The 17,866-nt window shown below is 38.8% G+C and overlaps 2 protein-coding genes across 5 annotated transcripts in view; both read right to left on the reverse strand.

The window, feature by feature from the left end:
- LOC124271261 overlaps nt 1-15,993 on the reverse strand; it is a 71,188-nt gene extending 55,195 nt beyond the window's left edge. Inside the window, exons 1-4 of the mRNA XM_046706362.1 lie at nt 15,868-15,993; nt 14,636-15,423; nt 10,542-10,679; nt 10,051-10,254 (exon numbers count right to left, since the gene is read on the reverse strand). Of these exons, the coding sequence (XP_046562318.1) occupies nt 10,051-10,254; nt 10,542-10,679; nt 14,636-14,696 (403 nt within the window). The 5' untranslated portion in view covers nt 14,697-15,423; nt 15,868-15,993. The remainder of the gene's footprint in view (nt 1-10,050; nt 10,255-10,541; nt 10,680-14,635; nt 15,424-15,867) is intronic.
- LOC124271264 (multiple epidermal growth factor-like domains protein 10) lies at nt 187-5,526 on the reverse strand. Of its 4 annotated transcripts, none has more exons than XM_046706367.1 (9): nt 5,425-5,526; nt 4,839-4,984; nt 4,172-4,315; nt 3,902-4,039; nt 2,970-3,107; nt 1,908-2,034; nt 1,705-1,775; nt 728-1,111; nt 187-232 (listed from the first exon to the last, which is right to left on the reverse strand). In XM_046706367.1, exons 2-8 carry the CDS (start codon nt 4,942-4,944, stop codon nt 729-731), a joined length of 1,107 nt encoding a protein of 368 aa, XP_046562323.1. In that variant the 5' UTR covers nt 4,945-4,984; nt 5,425-5,526; the 3' UTR covers nt 187-232; nt 728. The 4 variants fall into 4 exon arrangements, with proteins under 4 accessions (XP_046562323.1, XP_046562322.1, XP_046562324.1 ...); XM_046706366.1 differs by having other exon boundaries at nt 1,705-1,778; XM_046706368.1 differs by lacking the exon at nt 3,902-4,039 and having other exon boundaries at nt 1,705-1,778.
- Nucleotides 15,994-17,866: the final 1,873 nt, after the last annotated feature.

The raw sequence follows: 17,866 nt of genomic DNA on the forward strand, positions 1-17,866 counted from the left end.
GTTGTAATCATCTGAATACGAAATACATCGTCGGTTTAGACTTGACACTGAATGACGAAGTGCAACTGACTGAAAACAATTATGTTGTACTATGTCAAAATCGACTCTAGAGTTAAAACTTGATCATCTACAAGATGTACTCACATGGGTAATAGCCTCTGAACCTGTTCTTTCCTTTGTTTTTAGGTTGTTGTGATTCATCATAGGAGTGTACATAACCATCAGGAAGGCGCTGAAAAGGGAAACATGTGACATACACAGGCTAATACTAAACAAATCACTTACTCCAGGTGATTATTATCACCTCCACAGTATGTAGTGTTATCCAAACTAAAACCTGTAAGTTGGAGGCAATTGGCACTAAGTGTAATTGCCTTTGTGTGAAAGTTGGTTGGCTCGAACAGCATTCGCTTGTCACAGTCAAAAATTGGAAAGAGGGAATGCATTATGTAAGTGCTAGATATAATCAGTCTTTCTTGCAGCCACAATTCCCCTTCGGAAAACGAGCATGAAATAGTTTGCTTCCATTATTGTCATTTCAGATGAATTTTATATTTAATGGATGTTTCAAGGAGCTGTTGTCGGGTGGTTTTGTGCGATGCAGCTTTCGTGGTGTATACAAAATGTCATTAAGCAACTTAATTATGTTAAATTCTGTTAATTCTTCCTCGTACGTTGTGACGTTTATAATGTGTTCTCTAGCTTGTGCACGTCATTTTGAGTTTACCTTATATTCTTCTTCTGTACTTGATGGAGTCATTTCTTCCACCTTTTTTGTGTAATTCTGACACAGGAATCACGTGATCCCGTCCCTTGTCGTCCAGGTTGTAGTAGTTTCTGTCAGGGCCCTCTGGTTTGTCCTCAACCTGTGCAGGCTGCTCAGATACGTCATAATCCTCTTCCTCCTCCACTTTCTGAAGGTCAAGGTCAGCTGTTCCGCCTTTACCCGTATCCTTGCTTCCAGTTGTAGATACAGCTTCCCCTGTTGAATTGCCTTCGGATTCGGTCTGCCTATGAGCCTTCATTTGTTTAGCTGATGTCTTCTCTGGAGACAACGTTGGTTTCTCGTCGTTATCAAATCCGATATTCATGTACATGCCAATGTCTTCCGCTACAGGAAACAAAAAAAGGACATTTCCAAAAAGGACAAAAAATAAGATCCATGACATAATGTCGTTATCATATATAGAAGTAGGGATGATCTGTACAGAAGTTACGTGATCTCTAAGAAGCAGATCCATGTGAGAGTCAAGGTACGTCATGCAGTAGTACTATTGAGTATTGTTATAAGAGTGTGTCTTTTTTTGTAATTTGTAAAATCATTGATTAGGTGATAGTTATTATGGGTCACAATGTTTAAAGTTTTGAGTATATCTGCTCTAACTGTAAATGTGAATGTCAAGGTGAGTTGATGTCTTATATTTGTGACCCAATACTTTAGATTTGTGACTCAACTGCATTGTACTAGAAATCTGTATTGTGATTCATTGTAGCTTGCTCATTGTTTGTTCAATATATTATTGAATATTTTAGACTTGTCTGTGTTTTATTTTGCTTGTTCAAGGGGGACTTTTAAACCTTTTGTCACGGCAATTTATTAACCGTAACAGTATACACGATCACTTACGTATGCTACAGCCTCTATATATTACACCAGTCCAAATATTCTTGCATAAATTAAGCAAACGAGAGAGACGAATCTACCTTGTGTCGTTTTCACGTTATCAGGAAACACTGTCTTGTGTGCAGAGCGTCCATGACTTTCCCCCCGTCTTCTTCTAAATGTAAGGACACAAATTGAAATACAGTTTGCATAGAGCAAGGGCTCGTCAATTTGTAATAAGTATGTACTGATTCATTGCCTTTGAAGACATTACAGGGATTAGAATGTATGTAAAAAAACTGACCTGATCATGATGACTGCAAGGACCAGCAGCAGTATCACCACCACGACGACTACAGCTCCCACTACAGCAGCGACTGGAAAAGAGGCGGCTTCAGGCTGCTGACTTGGGGTATGTGTGGCAACTTTCCCTGGATGTAGAATGGAGAAGATTAAAAAATGTTAGCATAGAAGTGCACACGTCTTTCATCACATAAAGCGTGCTTAGTGAAATAATCTTTGTCATTTTAGAAGCCTCTGTATCAAAAGCATGATGTCACACCAACATTAGTGAGTGAGTGAGTGAGTTATAATTTATCCTCACATCGGCAATATTTCAGCCATATCTTGACGAGAACGATTAATTTTATACATAGTAATTATTGGTAAATTGTAAAAACCTGTCAACGAAGGACAGAAAAAATAACTAGATTAACACAGATTCGAATTAAAAACTAGAACTTAGATCTATCACACCAACATTAAATCTGTCATAAATTGAAAGAAAATGTCCTTCTTCATCAGATTACCGTTGTTAGAATTAACATGTGCATGAACAAGTCACTTGCATATTCTTCTTTACAACCACTGTAGAAACATGAATTCGTGTTATGCGTGATGGTATGCTCACACACTCTACGCTGGCTTTAACAGTCAAACCTTTACTCAGATACATGGCGAGACCATGTTTGGGCAGAAATGACACATGTAGAGTGTTCCATTTCGTTTACATGATTATTTATTTCCGTGAATAGGTCTGTGTGTACGACTTCGTATAGGCAGTTGAACGTGTCCTACATTGCCGTGCTCTGACCATTTGTTGAAAGTCTGAAGTCTGACATGAATTGATTGTTTTAACCTGTGTCCCATCCGCTGCTTCCCATCCTTAATGCATTACATGGACTTTAGCATTAACCATCAGTCACATCACAGTCATTACCCTGTTACAAAAACAGTAACACACTCTCGGGACTAGCTCCTCTCCCGTTATAGCAGTAGCTTATGTAGAGTCAACTTATCTCCCCCGTCTCCGATCCATTGTAACCTGCTTGTTGCTTTGCACCCCACATCGACATCTCGTTCTTACCTGTACAGTCATCCCCTGTCCAGCCTGCTTCACATCCACCAACACAGATCCCTGTTGCGTTACAGGAAGAGTTCTTCATACAGTGTCTGGAGCTGCAACTCATGTTGCACTTGTTCCCATAATGTTGGGAATCACATTCTGGAATAAGATGATTAAACAATTCATATTTCATTTCATGTGTTATTCATTACCTATCAATCATCACATTCATGAAGCGACACATACAAACCTGAGTACATTGAATTTTTCCGTCTTGATGCCATGATCCATTAGATTTGGTAACTTTATCTGATATTCTGCAGTCATTCCAAGGTTGTGTAACATTGCTCAATTCTTGATTTTAATGTTCTGATGATTTAAAGTGACACACAACTAGCTTCGGAATCTTAATGCCCAAAGTCTTTGCGATCAGTACTTGCATATTACAGATAAACAATTTATCGAGTGTTGTTTTGCCGACCTCAGTCAGGCCTACAATGTAACAATATCAATCAATATTATCTGTGTGATGTTCTTCCTTCCTCAACAAATTAAATTATGACTAGGCTATAAATTTAAAATTCATTGTAGCATTTCCTTTTCACATTGGCATGTTTGCTTTTTATTCTTACAATATACGTTGACATCGTATCCAGTTTCTCTTCAGACAAAGCAAAAGTAAGTTTGTCACTATCACAGATGTTTCTTCATGTTTCGCATGGCCTGTACATTCTATGACTGACTGACTGACCCGCTCTTAGCAATATTCCATGTGGGGATTCGAACCCGGGTCTTCGGCGTGACGAGCCAACGCTTTAACCGCTAGGCTACCCCACCGCCCCGTACATATTATGAAAGTTATGATTGTGGAAGGTGTCTCTCATCTCTCACAGTGGCTTCAACCAGTCATATTTATTGTCACCCACGTTAGTGAACCTCATTGGTGGCATTACCTGTACAATCAGGATACATCCACCCTGTCAGACATCCACTGTCACAGGTCCCTGTTGAGTTACAGGAAGAGTTACCATCACAGTTTCTGGAGGAGCATATCTTAAGACAGTTGGATCCATAATGTTTGGAATCACATTCTGAAATATGATACCGATGATTTAATGGCGGCTTTTGTATGTGTAAGGAACATTGTTCATAAGAGAGTTGAAAGATCTTTAGATTAGGTTTATTTCATATGCACTTACCAATAATTCATTTCCAAGACTCACCTTCTTTACAATCGACACCCACCCATCCAGCTTTACATCCAGAATCACATGACCCAGTCACATGATCACATGATGAATTTCCCGCGCAGTGTCTGTCAGAGCAAAGACTAGTACAGTTTGCGCCGTACTTTCCACTGGAACATTCTGTAACAACGAAATGGAGAGCTTACATCGTGTTTTATAGTTGCATGTGAATATACAGGCTTTCTTAATAACTGATGTATTTTTTTTCGACCAAAAGGTGTATTTAAAGGCAAAGTACAGAAAAATATCACATACAAATAGGTACGCTATGACATAAGATAAATTGGATATAACATTTTCATTAATTATTATCGAGATATCTGTATGTTAATGACAACGTATATTTTTCACCTCTTGTGCATCGAGCCAAATTCGACAAGCTTGTACACTTTTGCTTTTACTCACATAAACCATCATGTTAGCCTAGAGAGCTACCAGAATTTTATTCGTAATAGACTTTTGCAATATATGTGGCTTTTTCATGTTTCAAAGTCGTTTAGTTATGATGATATAATGTGTTCACTCGCATCAATGCTGATGTATTTTCCTTCCAAGTTATAATTGTTGCAATCGGACAGCCTCCTTTCTCTCCCTTCCACGTAACTTGATCTTTCATTATCATTAAACTGTCAACATTCTTTACCTTGTGTGCAGTTAACCTCCATCCACCCAGAAAGACATCCTGTGTCACATGCTCCAGTGTGACGGTCACATGACGAATTTGAAGCTGACACTTCCGCCCAGCACATATCTCGTTGCAGTTAATGCCATAGGTAGTGCTGTTGCAAGCTGTAAAATATGGACAAGCATCAAGTTCATAAAGTTGAGAAACATTTGAGTAAAGCTTCCCGGGTAATCGTGTCAGCAAACTGTATGAAACAAGTATATATGTGAGGTCGATCACCACTTAACATGTCCCTACAAACGAGCCCACAGTATGACGTCCACAAAGCTCGAATCCTGTTATTCTTTTGCACTTCTTCAAAATGTTCTATGACTGTTAAAACACGATTCACTGTGTATATATATTGTGTACATACTGTGAATATGTGAAAGCGCCAGGGAACAGTCAAACTGGAACCTTCCTCTCTATACAAAATGACTAGATTAGATTAGACGATTAATGATTAACCTAAGGACACAGTCAACATGCCTTGTATGCCTTGGCCTGTACAGTCTCCAGTACCACTGACAGGTGCCTATCAATGCTGATAGTACAAACGTCTTACCTGTATCACATCTCTGTCCCTGCCACCCTGATCTACAGTCTCCAGGACACAATCCAGTCCACCGATCACAGGTTGAATCCAGGCAGTGACAGAACTTATCACAGTTCACCCCGTAGACACCTTCACTGCAGACTAGTGCATAACAAGACGAGTGTTTATATAAGAGTACTAACTTGTAGCCATGAATATTTGGAATTTGTGTGAACATCGAATTGATGAACGGCCGACATTATTATATTTACCTATCAGTGATAGCTGCAGCTTTTGGCATCTTACGATGGTTGATAGAAATAGAAAATGTGCTGTTACATTTACATCGCATAATTTTCAACATTTCCCAACCGTAATACCAACAAATGCAACATAGTCAAATATAAACTGGTCCCCTCAATACACTGCCATTTGTCGGTCCATGCAGGAAGCAAATGTACTGTAAGTCCCCATGGTCCCTAGTATGGTGATCTACCTTCAGTTGTTGGCAATATATAGCCGGTTTTTACCTTGAATTGTCCTATAGTTAGACTGTTTTAGATTTGATTGCTAGTTTTAAATTCGAATCTGTGATAATCTAGTTATTTTACTGTCCTTCGTTGACAGGTTTTTATAGTTGCCCTTGCTTATTATGCATAAAATTAATTGTTCTCGTCACGATATGGCTGAAATATTGCCGATGTGACGTTAAATTTTAACTCACTCACTCACTCACACTGCCATTTGTCAAGTATTTTGTGGGAGGGAATCTGAAAACAATATTTTTTATAAGCAATACGACATTTGACGCGCTGATGCTCAAGAAACATTTGGATATTTCTTAGCCTTAAAGCTATAGTCTAAATCTGTTACCAAAAGGGTCGCGCTCTGAGATCAAGTGTATCTGCCTTCGGTCCAATGTTACCATTGTAGACCAGAACCAGATTGTGAGTTCCATAGCAAAGTCCATAGATAATTACATGTAACATTACAGGTTAGAAATGGAGTCATTTCTTTCTTTGTGGCAATGCAAATGTGCATTTAGTCGAAGTAAGAGAATTTCCCCAGAGAACATTAACCAGTCTAATCTTCTGACAAAACATACTCCACTGAGCGTAAAACGTTAATTGACAAGTTCAGAACACTTACTATAGCACTGTGTAGCTCAGTAATGGCATCATGTATTAGCGGAAGGGGTAAGCATTTCCTGCCCTACCGAAGGCACCTATCTATCTGTTGTGAATGATGTGGCTGGTGACTAACAAAACAGTGAAGCAGTTGGTTGAATCTATCGGACAACTTGCACAATTGTTCAGTTATAACAACTGCAGTTCATTTCATATGATACAGCTTCCAAAACACTGACACAAAAATCTGGCACAAACTCCAACAAAAATTGGACATTTGCTGTGTATATTCCATACAATATGACATTTTCGACCCGTGAAGATCCGGTTAGAATTGGTCTTCAGTAACCCATGCTTGTTGCAAGAGGCGACTAACGGGAACGGGTGGTCAGGCTCAATGACTTGGTTGACACATGTCATTGTATCCCAATAGCGTAGATCCATTCTCATGACTTTGGTCACTGGATTGTCTGGTACAGACCGCTGCCCAATAGCTTGAATATTGCTGAGTGAGGTGTAAAACACCAACAAAAATTAAACCAAACAAGATGTTTTCAAAAATTCCTAATGCAGATTACTTAATAAGCCTTCCCCCCGTCAGGCACAAGAAGCATGAACTTGCTTAAAGAAATATTATTGCATTATTGCAAATAAATTTTGCATCTCGTTAGATATGAATGCATTGTCGACTAGAAAAGACCGAGCTTCAAATACCCACTTATAGATAGATGAATACATCCAATCAATACTTTCACAATGTGTTTGATGAAGCTTCTCAAATATTGAGACAAAGATCAGGGTCATACAAAGCCTTCTTAGCTCTACGACATTCGTAAGCTAATGATGAACTGTAAAGTTACGAAAGGTTACACATGATTTAAGGATAATACACATACTTAATACAATAAAGGACTTACCATAGATCTCCACCTCACATATGTTCAGTGCACTAGCATAGCCATCACTTCCTCCATCCCCCCGGGTTCTTGATGGTGACGTTTCTGCCGGTACCGTTACATGCCACGTCAGTTGGGTTGAGAGTATTTGGTGGACTCGGGAGGGTGGAGCACATGGCGGAGGTGTCGTTGTTCAGGTAGATGTTAGAATCGGCGTTTCTATAGTAGACTGGAAAACAAAGATGTTTTATTCTACGTTACATAATAATACTTTGTCAATATAGTTGCTGTTAGCTCATATTTCAGATCACAAACCTATGTTCATGTAATGGAATAATACCGTAATTGAGAGAAGACACGTCCAATTAAAAGTATATGCTTTACAGCGGATGGGGATTAGAATACTCACTTCAAAACTCCCGATCGTTTGCAAAAAAATAACAGTTCACTGATGGTCAATATTCTTCTGGCACATATTATGTACCAAATCCCTTTTAAATTTGCGATTTCTGCACTGAAACAGATATATTTATTGTACCCAGCAGTAAACGTCCTGATTCTCAAATGTATTAATAGTATTACGTTAATCACTAAACCCTCCGTAACTCAGTAACTCATATGTGTGTGTTTGCAATAAGTATCAGGCACAACCAAGACACAACCATATTATATGAAGGGAAGCAATTTAACTACTGGAATAAAGTAACTGTGCATCATTTGATGTTATGCCATTTTAATGCAAAAAATAGTACTATGATCTGTGATGTTTTCCTGAATAACCATTTAACTGTTGACAGACTATCGAAATGTGTATGATTTGACACTAAGCATCGTGACACGCCCTCGAAGAGATGTGGTGTCAAATGACTGTTCACAAATGCAGCATTGTGTGTGTCCACCATCGGTGTTGATGCAGGCTTGACAACGACGACGCATAGACGAAACTAAGCGATTAAAGAAAGCTTGGAGAATGTTGTTCCATGTCTGAACCCGCTTGTTCCAATTCAGCTAACGTCAGAGACCCAATGATCTCATCCCTGTATCGCAGACCTGTCATATTGCCATTGACAAGTTGTGTGCGACCATGAGATGCGTTACCACCAATATCATAACGCTTTCGCACAAAAACTCGAAGTCGAAAGTCGCATGCGTCAACATACCGTTCATCTCGCCGTCCGTACACCCTTGCCCTGCCATCTGAGCTTCCCAGATGAAATCTCAACTCGTCAGTGAACAAAACACAATATCAATCTCCTGTACTGTGAGATGCTGTCTGTACCTGGCAAGACGCGCATGTCGGTGACGCTGGAGCAAAATTGGACGTATCGCAGGCCGCCGGGGTAGGATGTTATGGTCTCTCAGTCGGTACTTCAGGCCTGGACCTGATTGGACGTAAGCCAGGAATGGTCTAAGCAGACAAAATGGCTGTCTGGAATCGATTCAGGTCAGCCGAATATGGTTGTTTTGCTGACGTGAGAATACGTGTGCATCTCTCCTGTTCCCATTATGTTGAAAACGTCTCTATATAGCATACCCACGGCGCGGAGACGCTGATTTTCTGTAAGCCGTGACGTGACGTACGCGCAGTTTAGGTTGCAATTAACGAGTTTTCCAAAGCATTCAGAGGCTGTAGAATAATCAACCGGCGTTCAATTTTCAACTTTTCAAAAGTGAGTAAGCTCATTGTGCACAAAGTGCACGTGCCACATGACGCATTACATTGGCATCACATTTCATGCAAAGTGCTTTGCTACATGTTTATTTAGGGTTATTTCATAATTTTTCAAATAACTTTATCTTATGCAATTTTATGTTATGCACAGTTATTTTTTCCCGTTAGTATATATGTATGTATACCACAACTCCAATAAATAATCACGGTATAGAATCTACAAAGCAGGCTTAACACATACTGTCTGGTCCTGATACAGCATAGTTACCAACCCAAAGTGATAACCTATATTTATTCCATTCATGTCTTGTTTGGTACACTTGATAATATTATCGACTGTAAGTAGGCTAAATGTAAGAACTACTATTGCTGGTATTGAAATTAGCTTAAATCAGCGGAATGGCCCTGGATTTTGTAGAGGATGTAAATTAATCTTGAAACTGTATAGCGATAATAGGATTGATTTAAATGCGTTTGCATAACACTCGTTCATGTATATTAGATGATGGTGCCCCACCGTTATAACCAAAAATGCCATATTTTGTAGTTGGTGACAGAGTAATACAAACCTAATGCATATTTACGTCCTTCTGTTACCCAGTATTCAATTGTTATATACACCTCGAGACGGAATTGTTTTGGAGCCAATTCATTGATGTGGAACGTTTAATATGTTGATATAAATGGTATATATAAAGCATCTGACATCTGCCCCAGTAGGTGAACTGGGGTGTAGGTGAAATGTGTGTGTAGGGGTTATGGGTGTAAACCGTATGAAATACTAGAAGTGAGCAGATACAGATAAGTGGAGATATCACTCGTTGAGGTATATTAGGTGATGGGGTGGTACTGTTTTGCTTTGGTTTCATCACAAGTGTATAATGAAAATATGCCTCGTCAGATAGAGCAATATCAGCCTGTTGTTAATATCTGTGTTAGATCATGTTTCCTGGATACCTACATCCACCTCTACTGTAGATCCTGATGTCATACAGCTGGAAGTCCCGGCCAAGATCCACTGTCCAGTCTGACGGAGATCCACCAGCGTGGAAACAGGTTCTTCCCTCACCACCAGTGTCACTGTCTCCATCCACAGCATTTGATGCGGGCCACCCTACGTACGCTTCAGGTGTTGTTGATGTTGTCTTGCTCAGTGCAATGTTTCCTATGTGGTTCAAGAATCATGCCATACACATGCATCCATATAGACCCCAGTACGTGCAAATACTGAAAAGGTTCACAGGGTTTACATGTATGGTGACAGTCGGATTCAAGTTGATGGTGTAATGACAACCACAACTCGACAACATATCTATTAATGTTATATACGGTGTGAGTTAAGGGAGAATCATGCATTTTATAATGGCTTGTACCAAGAGGCAGGTTTAACACCGAACAAAGGGGAATAATTAACAAATCCATATGTTAGCGTTAAATGCATGTGTCACTCACTTGTCTGGCAAAGACCTCCTTCCTTTGTCCACCCCCTATCACAAGAACCAGAACAGGCACCTGTAGTCTTGTCACATGATGTCCCGCAGTGACAGGAGTAGCTACAGGACTCTCCAAACTTTCCTGCCTGACAGGAACCTGTGGGGGGATACAGAAAGGTAGGATTCAACACTGAAAGGAGTATTGACAGTCTCCAAACTGTCAAAGTGGGCTATATTGCTTGATATGTGAGATCTTCCTGTTATGAGTGAGTGAGTTAAGATTTAAGTCACATCGGCAATATTTCATCCATGTAGTGACTAAAAACAGGTTTACTTTTATAATAAATATAGGTAAATTATAAAAGGCCTGTCAGCGAAGGACAGTAAAAACAAGTAGAATCTCACAGTTATGAATATAAAACAAGTATCTAAATCTAAAATAATTAGTTACAGAAGATAATACAATATAAAAAACAGACTAAAGATGGTCAACATCTGAAGGTAGATCACCATACTAGGTCTGTTGGTTATGATATCTGTATAATCGATTATTCCAAATAAGGGATGAATTAGGAATTTTCAGAGTAACTAATTATTACAGGGGAGTAATGCCTTCTGATGCTCATTTCAACTGGTATCAGTGACACAAACGTTCATGGATATTTTGATTGCATAAGTATACCCTCTCACTTAGACAACCAGTTTGTCATCCACATTACCCATTATTTCCGAGAAGATGTTTACATATACATAGGTATGCGTAGATTAATAACATTGTTCATATTGTATATGAACTACGACTAGTGAAGGTTTGACTGCGACTGGAAACATGCAAGGCATAAGACGTTTTTACATTACCCATTATTTCCCAACAGATGTTACATGTACATAGGTATGCATAGATACACAGTATTGTTCATGCTGTGTATTAACAACGGCTAGTGCAGGTTTGACTGTATCTAATAACCTGCAAAGCATAAGTCATTTTACATTACATTTGAATATTGAGCCTCAAAGTCTAAAAATAGTGTGTGGAAAGAGGATCAAAATGCAAAGAATTTGGACTGATTATTGTTTGTAAAAGCAATAAATTTGCATGACTGATAGTAACTTAATATTTCTTTTTGGGCGCATTAAAATTGGGTTTTTCTCCTTTCTGCTCATAGTGTACATATTTGGTTTCACCATTAAACAGATGGCATTAAGTGGGTTATTATTTCTCCCGTTGAAACCAAAAATAATATTTTCTGGTGTTGAATTAATGTATTTTTCAGCTAATTGTTTCAGCCACTTAGTCAACTCTTTCCACACTTCGCTTGAATAAATACAATCACACAATAAATGTATAACACTCTCAGGCACCTGGTTACAAAATGAACACACGGGTGAATCAATATATCCAATCTCATGCAAGTCAATATTAGTTGTCAAAATATTCTGAGTTATCTTGTACTGAAACCATTCTAATTTAACGCTTTGAGTACATCGATTAGCCACCAAATTAGTATTTCCCATTCGTTCTGTCGGAAATGTCTGTCCAATGTTTCTTCCCATTTTAATTGTTCATTTGTTTTATTAAACCAAAATTGGCATTGTGTTTCATAAAAAAAATGTTTACTATTAGCTTTTTTGAAAATGCTAAAAGGAAAAAAAGTAGGGTAGGCAAGTATGTTTACCACATGTTTAAAAGTGACATTTCTCTTTTTTAATATATTCAAAGATTGCTCTTTTAAGACCTCGGTATGTAAGAAAATCAACAGCTATATCATATTTCTTCCAAAGTCAGTACATTACCGTCGTCATTTACTTTATTTCTCAAGTATGTCCTTTTCTTCCATATTGCTGTGATAGATGTTCTGCAACTAATCAAACTATTGTGCCAGAGTGATGGATTTACTATGAGCTGCATGCTTATAACAAATTGTTAGATAGTCAGACCATGCCTCCACAACATCCCTTCAGAATCTATTTGGAATAGCATACATTTGCTAATATAAACACCATTGAAACCTTGAGTTCCATATTCAGCAGCGGTAGTAGCAACCTTTGTTTTGATTTTGTCGTTCTTACCCTTCCAATTAAAATCAAAGCATTTCTTCTGAAAAGATTGAATCATATCATGTGGTGGACTTGGTATAGATGAGAAGAGATGGTTTAATTTTGACAGTAATAAGGATTTCAAGACAACATTTCTTCCCATAGGTGTTAAAAATCTCGATTCTCAAATGTTCATATCTCTCTCAATTTTCCTAAGCTTGTCAGAATAATTAATGATTACCATAGATTCTAGATCTATCAAGATCTAACATCAACATCAACTTTGATACCTAACAGATGAAATTATGATTGTAATCAATCTAGATTGATAGCTCGTATCGTGACCTTTTTGGGGATCCTATCCATATTAGTCTTGTAAAGATATAGATATACAGAATTGGTATGCAAAAATCACTTCTTCATCATTCTTAAATCATTACTCGTCATATAAATCTGTACTTGAACCGGAAAAATATATATCAGAGTTTTGCTATGATAAAGATTTCTTACGAGTTGTATTTAAATTCAGATGCATGAGTCATAAACTTAAAATTCAACACAACCGTTTTAATAAGGTAAATGCTGATTCCATTAAATGTGATAAATGTATTTGTAATTTGATACAAGATGAGTATCATTTCTTACTCGTATGTCCATTTTATTCACAACAACGCTCTTTGTACATTCCTGATTTTTACATTATATCTCCAACCAGATCAAAGTTTACCCAGCTGCTTGCAACAAGGAATGTAAAACTCCTAAAAAATATTGCAATTTATCTTAAACTATATTTACCTGTATATATTGTAAATTGTTCTCCTGACCATGTGCTATATTGAATTGTACTTTTGTTCATGTGGCCATAAATACTGAATAAAGCTCTTCTTCTTCTTCTTGTCTTGTCAGTATTAACTTGCAGTTCAGAAACCTTGCAAAACAGTTAAGACATTAGGAACTGCATAGAGACCTTTCTCAGTATCATCTAATGTTAATGAAGTATCATCTGTAACCTGAGCTAAAAGGCTTTCAACAATTCCCATCTTAATACCCTTTGTCCTCTTATCTTTTCTTATCATAATTGCTCAGATTCCTACACATAGGATGAATATATATGGCGAGACCGGATCCCCTTGTCTGCATCTTCTAGTAATCTTGAACAAAGGGCTTCCGAAATGATTTACAAGAACGCATGATTCTATATCATGTAGGAGAATTGAAATCCATGTTTGTGCTTTTGGGGTTGAGTCCCATCCGGGATTCGAACCCACACCTTCAGAGTCAGGCACCTAATCGCCAGCACACAAAGTCAGCCACCTAACCCGCTCAGCCACCGAGACTTCCACCGCGTGGGACTCAACCAAAAAGTACTAGAATTTGTACTTTACTCAGAAAGTGTAATCCCAAATATAACACATGTTACATTTGACTACTTTCTAAATGACATTGTGTAATCATGGATTAAATTGATCTCGTCAAAATAAGGCTACAATATTGCCGATGTGACGCTATGTTGTCAGTTGGTAAAAAGCACGGATGAATATTTATTGCTGTGAGGTCAATTGTTTGGAAAGGTTAATAGAATACCCCAGTGAAAACGATTCATTAGTCTCATCGCATAATCCATGTACATCTTGCTCTTTCCTCTCGATTCCAGTGATATCTATTAAGCTTTTAAGCACACACTTCACACAACAGTGACTTATACGCGAAGTTTATAACAGATTAGAAATACAACTTTTTCCTTCCATATGTAATATATTGAAGTTGGGATAATCCATTTTCATCTTGCTCTTTCCTCTCGACTACAGTTACATATTTTAAGCTTTGTACGAAGCAAACGCTTCACACAACAGTCAGTTATACTCGAGGTTTATAACACGTGTTTTACTGGTATTGTCCCGTTAGCTTAGATGCACACGCAAATAGTGGACGGGTTCTGCTATATATAACACACAAACGTGTATGCAACATGCTCGTCTCAGTATATATATACACAATATATTATTTGTAGTGATGTACAAATCCGCGAGGAAGGTACGTATACTTCGACGTAAGACAATCGGCTGATGTACTCACCCGATGTCAACTGTATCCATTGAAGCAAGACCACTACAACGAATATCCTGACACCCGCCATGTTGAGCAACCAGGAAGTGAAATACGCAGTCAAACTGTGTTAAAGGTCACGCTCACTGAATATCCACTGTGTCGTGTATGAGTAAATGTATCTAAATTTATCTTTTGGAGCCATGATAGGGGACTACAGTCGATAACAACGCCAGTAACACACAACAGATTGTCACAGACGTTTAATAAGATTGTTAAACGACACATATCACGTATATGTGAACAATGTGTTCAGCTTTCACATCCGTTATCCATGTCACATTTGCTCATATTCAGGTACATCCTTTTCAGAAGGGATTAAATTAGATACATGTTGTGGGCAGGTATGTAGCCAGGCACAGAGATACCGGTTTTATCCTGCTGTATATTGGAAAAGAGTTGAGTGAAATATCAACAGCTCGCACTCACTACATTCTCCTCCTATGCACGCATGTGACTCACTGACCCGTTGTAAGGTTGGGTCCCAACAGAGCTTGCAGGGTATCTTCCATCTGGGTCACATGCGGTCAGCCATGACGATGCATCAGCCCTGGTCTGGGTAGAGGGACTTCAGGAGAAGTGTTCTATGCAGGAATATAGTGAGACGCAGGGCTTTGATCAATGTTGAGTAAAGTGTCAACACGTCACACTCACTACTTTTCCTCCTACACATGCATGTGACTCACGGTCCCGTTGTCAGGATGACATCCCAACACTGTTTACAGGGTAGCTTCCATCTAGGTCACGAGCGGCCAACCCTAACAACGAATAAATGAGGACTTAGAAATAGTATTTACACAAACTCGTAACACAATGCTGTATATCTATTTTGATGTTATGTATGTCGTGGCGTATTTAAATTAAATGTATTGTATTACTTTTTACTTTCATCAAACACGACATATTGTTTTTTTTTGTGGAGATTGCTGTGGCTGAGTGAGTTAGATTGCATTACTGGGAGAGTGTGGGTTCGAATCCCTGTGGAAAACACTAGAACCTGTGCTTTTCTGAGAAAGTGTATTCCCATATGTTTCATTTAACCACCACATTGAATGGCATTGTACACTTCCTGAGGTTCATGAGTTCTCCTCTGTGTGTTGATATTGTTTGCCGTGTGGGGCACTTACATGACACTCACATGACAAGCCTTACAGTGACATGAAACCTGTTGGACAGGGATACCTATGACAGGACATGTTCACCTTTTGCTAACACCTTGTGTCATCACCTGGTGGTCCGTTCTTAATTTACCCAGCTCTGTTAGCCTTTACACAATATGGAATCTGTAATAGTCAGTATAGGGTATTCGTTTGCGCTGCTGCTGTATATTTACAAGAAGGTTATATCCTTCCGTTTTCCGCTAAACTCACTTTGAGCCAAAGCCGCTTTAGGAAAGTAACGATACAGATGGATATACTGACTCTGGCAATTAAATGTTTGGTAACATGTTTCTATTACTTCCAGCTTACTGACATCCGGTTCGAAAAGAAAAAAGAAAAAAGCAGTGTATATTCTACTTCTCTTGCAATTTAAGTCCCCTTGCTCTTTGCACACCAACACGTTACAGACATGCATGTATTTGTGTACTGGTAGCTTAAACGAGAAAGTCCGATTCCATTTCCAGAGGAAGAGACAAAAGATAACCCAGATAAATTCACTGACCCTGAGTGGCGCCCGGAAATGATGTCTCTGTGTATCCATGCAATGAAGTCAAAGATTATATACATATAGAAGTAAGCTACAAGAAGCTATCTCACACACACACGCGCACACTCACTCACTCACTCACTCACTCACTCACTCACACACTCACGATCGACTACAAGTTCTTAAATATCAAATGGCGACGTTTTGGTATTTATCCTAATACCCTTATAAGGATTGCAAACTATTCGCACAAACGTCGCCCGAGGGATATCAAAGACCTTGTGGGGCGGCGGGGTAGCCTAGTGGTTAAAGCGTCCGCTCGTCACGCCGAAGACCCGGGTTCGAATGCCTACATGGGTACAATGTGTGAAGCCTATTTCTGGTGTCCTCCGCTGTGATATTGCTGTAATATTGCCAAAAGCGGCGTAAAGCCAAACTCACTCACTCAAAGAACTTGTAGTCTATGCAATGACTATTACTATTTTGTCATTACGCAACTTCTAAAGATCTCTATCAAACAATTCACCTCTCACAAACATATGTTCACACAGAAGTTAGGAATGACCGTTCCTCTAGGGTCAGTCCAAACTTTACAACATCAGAGTCCAACAATGACTATGATATGTATAGAAGATGACTCACTGACTGAGTTTGGTTTTACGCCGCTTTTAGCACCTTTAGGCATCTGACAACACATACTTGCATATCTGTCATATTGGAAGGGACTTTTGCTTCCAATGGGGCGACTACATACATCTGTACGTTCTCTGATGTTAAAAAAATATATTTACATTGGGAAATTAAACTTATTCACATATTGTATGACATGTCCAGTGTGCCCAGCTGGTACCTATTGTGTGGATTGCAACAACGCCTGTGGTAAATGTGGTAACAACAGCTTGGGCCACAACGAGACCGGAAGTTGTCCAGATGGATGCGAGGCAGGATGGCAGCTGGATCCGTGAAAAGACGGTGGGTTAAGATGACGCACAACTCACAGTCTTGTTTTAAACTGCAAAGATGGTTTTGTTGTTAAAACCGAACTTGTCAGAAAAGGCGACATCAATGTTTAGGTCATCTCATTGCATTGTAGAAATGGATTTAGCGGACCTAGTTGCCAAAGCGTCAGTGGTAGAATACACCGTGACGTTAATCATTGTAATATTGTCTGCAGTTTGTCTTGTTGAGTCATCAATATTTATTATTGAAATATTATACATAATATAGCCCAGGTTGAGACTTACCAAATGTATTCGTAGGTTTAAAATGGAGTTAAAGGTCTGTAAAATTATTGTCCTCCTGAGAGGGTACGTGAGTCCCAAAACTTTTAAAGTCAATTGTTGTTTTTTTTTAATCGTAGTATATCTGTAGTTTTAAGAAATCGCTAACCCTCAATACAATCGCCAGCGGCTGAAGGATGACCAGTGTAAATCCAGCTAGGGTCATTGCAGATAGCAAAAGAACTTTAAGTTTCCATGGTCCCTAGAATGGTGATCTACCTTCAGTTGCTGGTGATATTCAGCCCGTTTCTATATTGTATTGTCCAGATTGAAA

Source organism: Haliotis rubra, unplaced genomic scaffold (assembly GCF_003918875.1).
Source record: "Haliotis rubra isolate DU_JTF1 unplaced genomic scaffold, ASM391887v1 Scf1590, whole genome shotgun sequence".
NCBI classification, from domain to species: Eukaryota; Metazoa; Mollusca; class Gastropoda; order Lepetellida; family Haliotidae; genus Haliotis; species Haliotis rubra.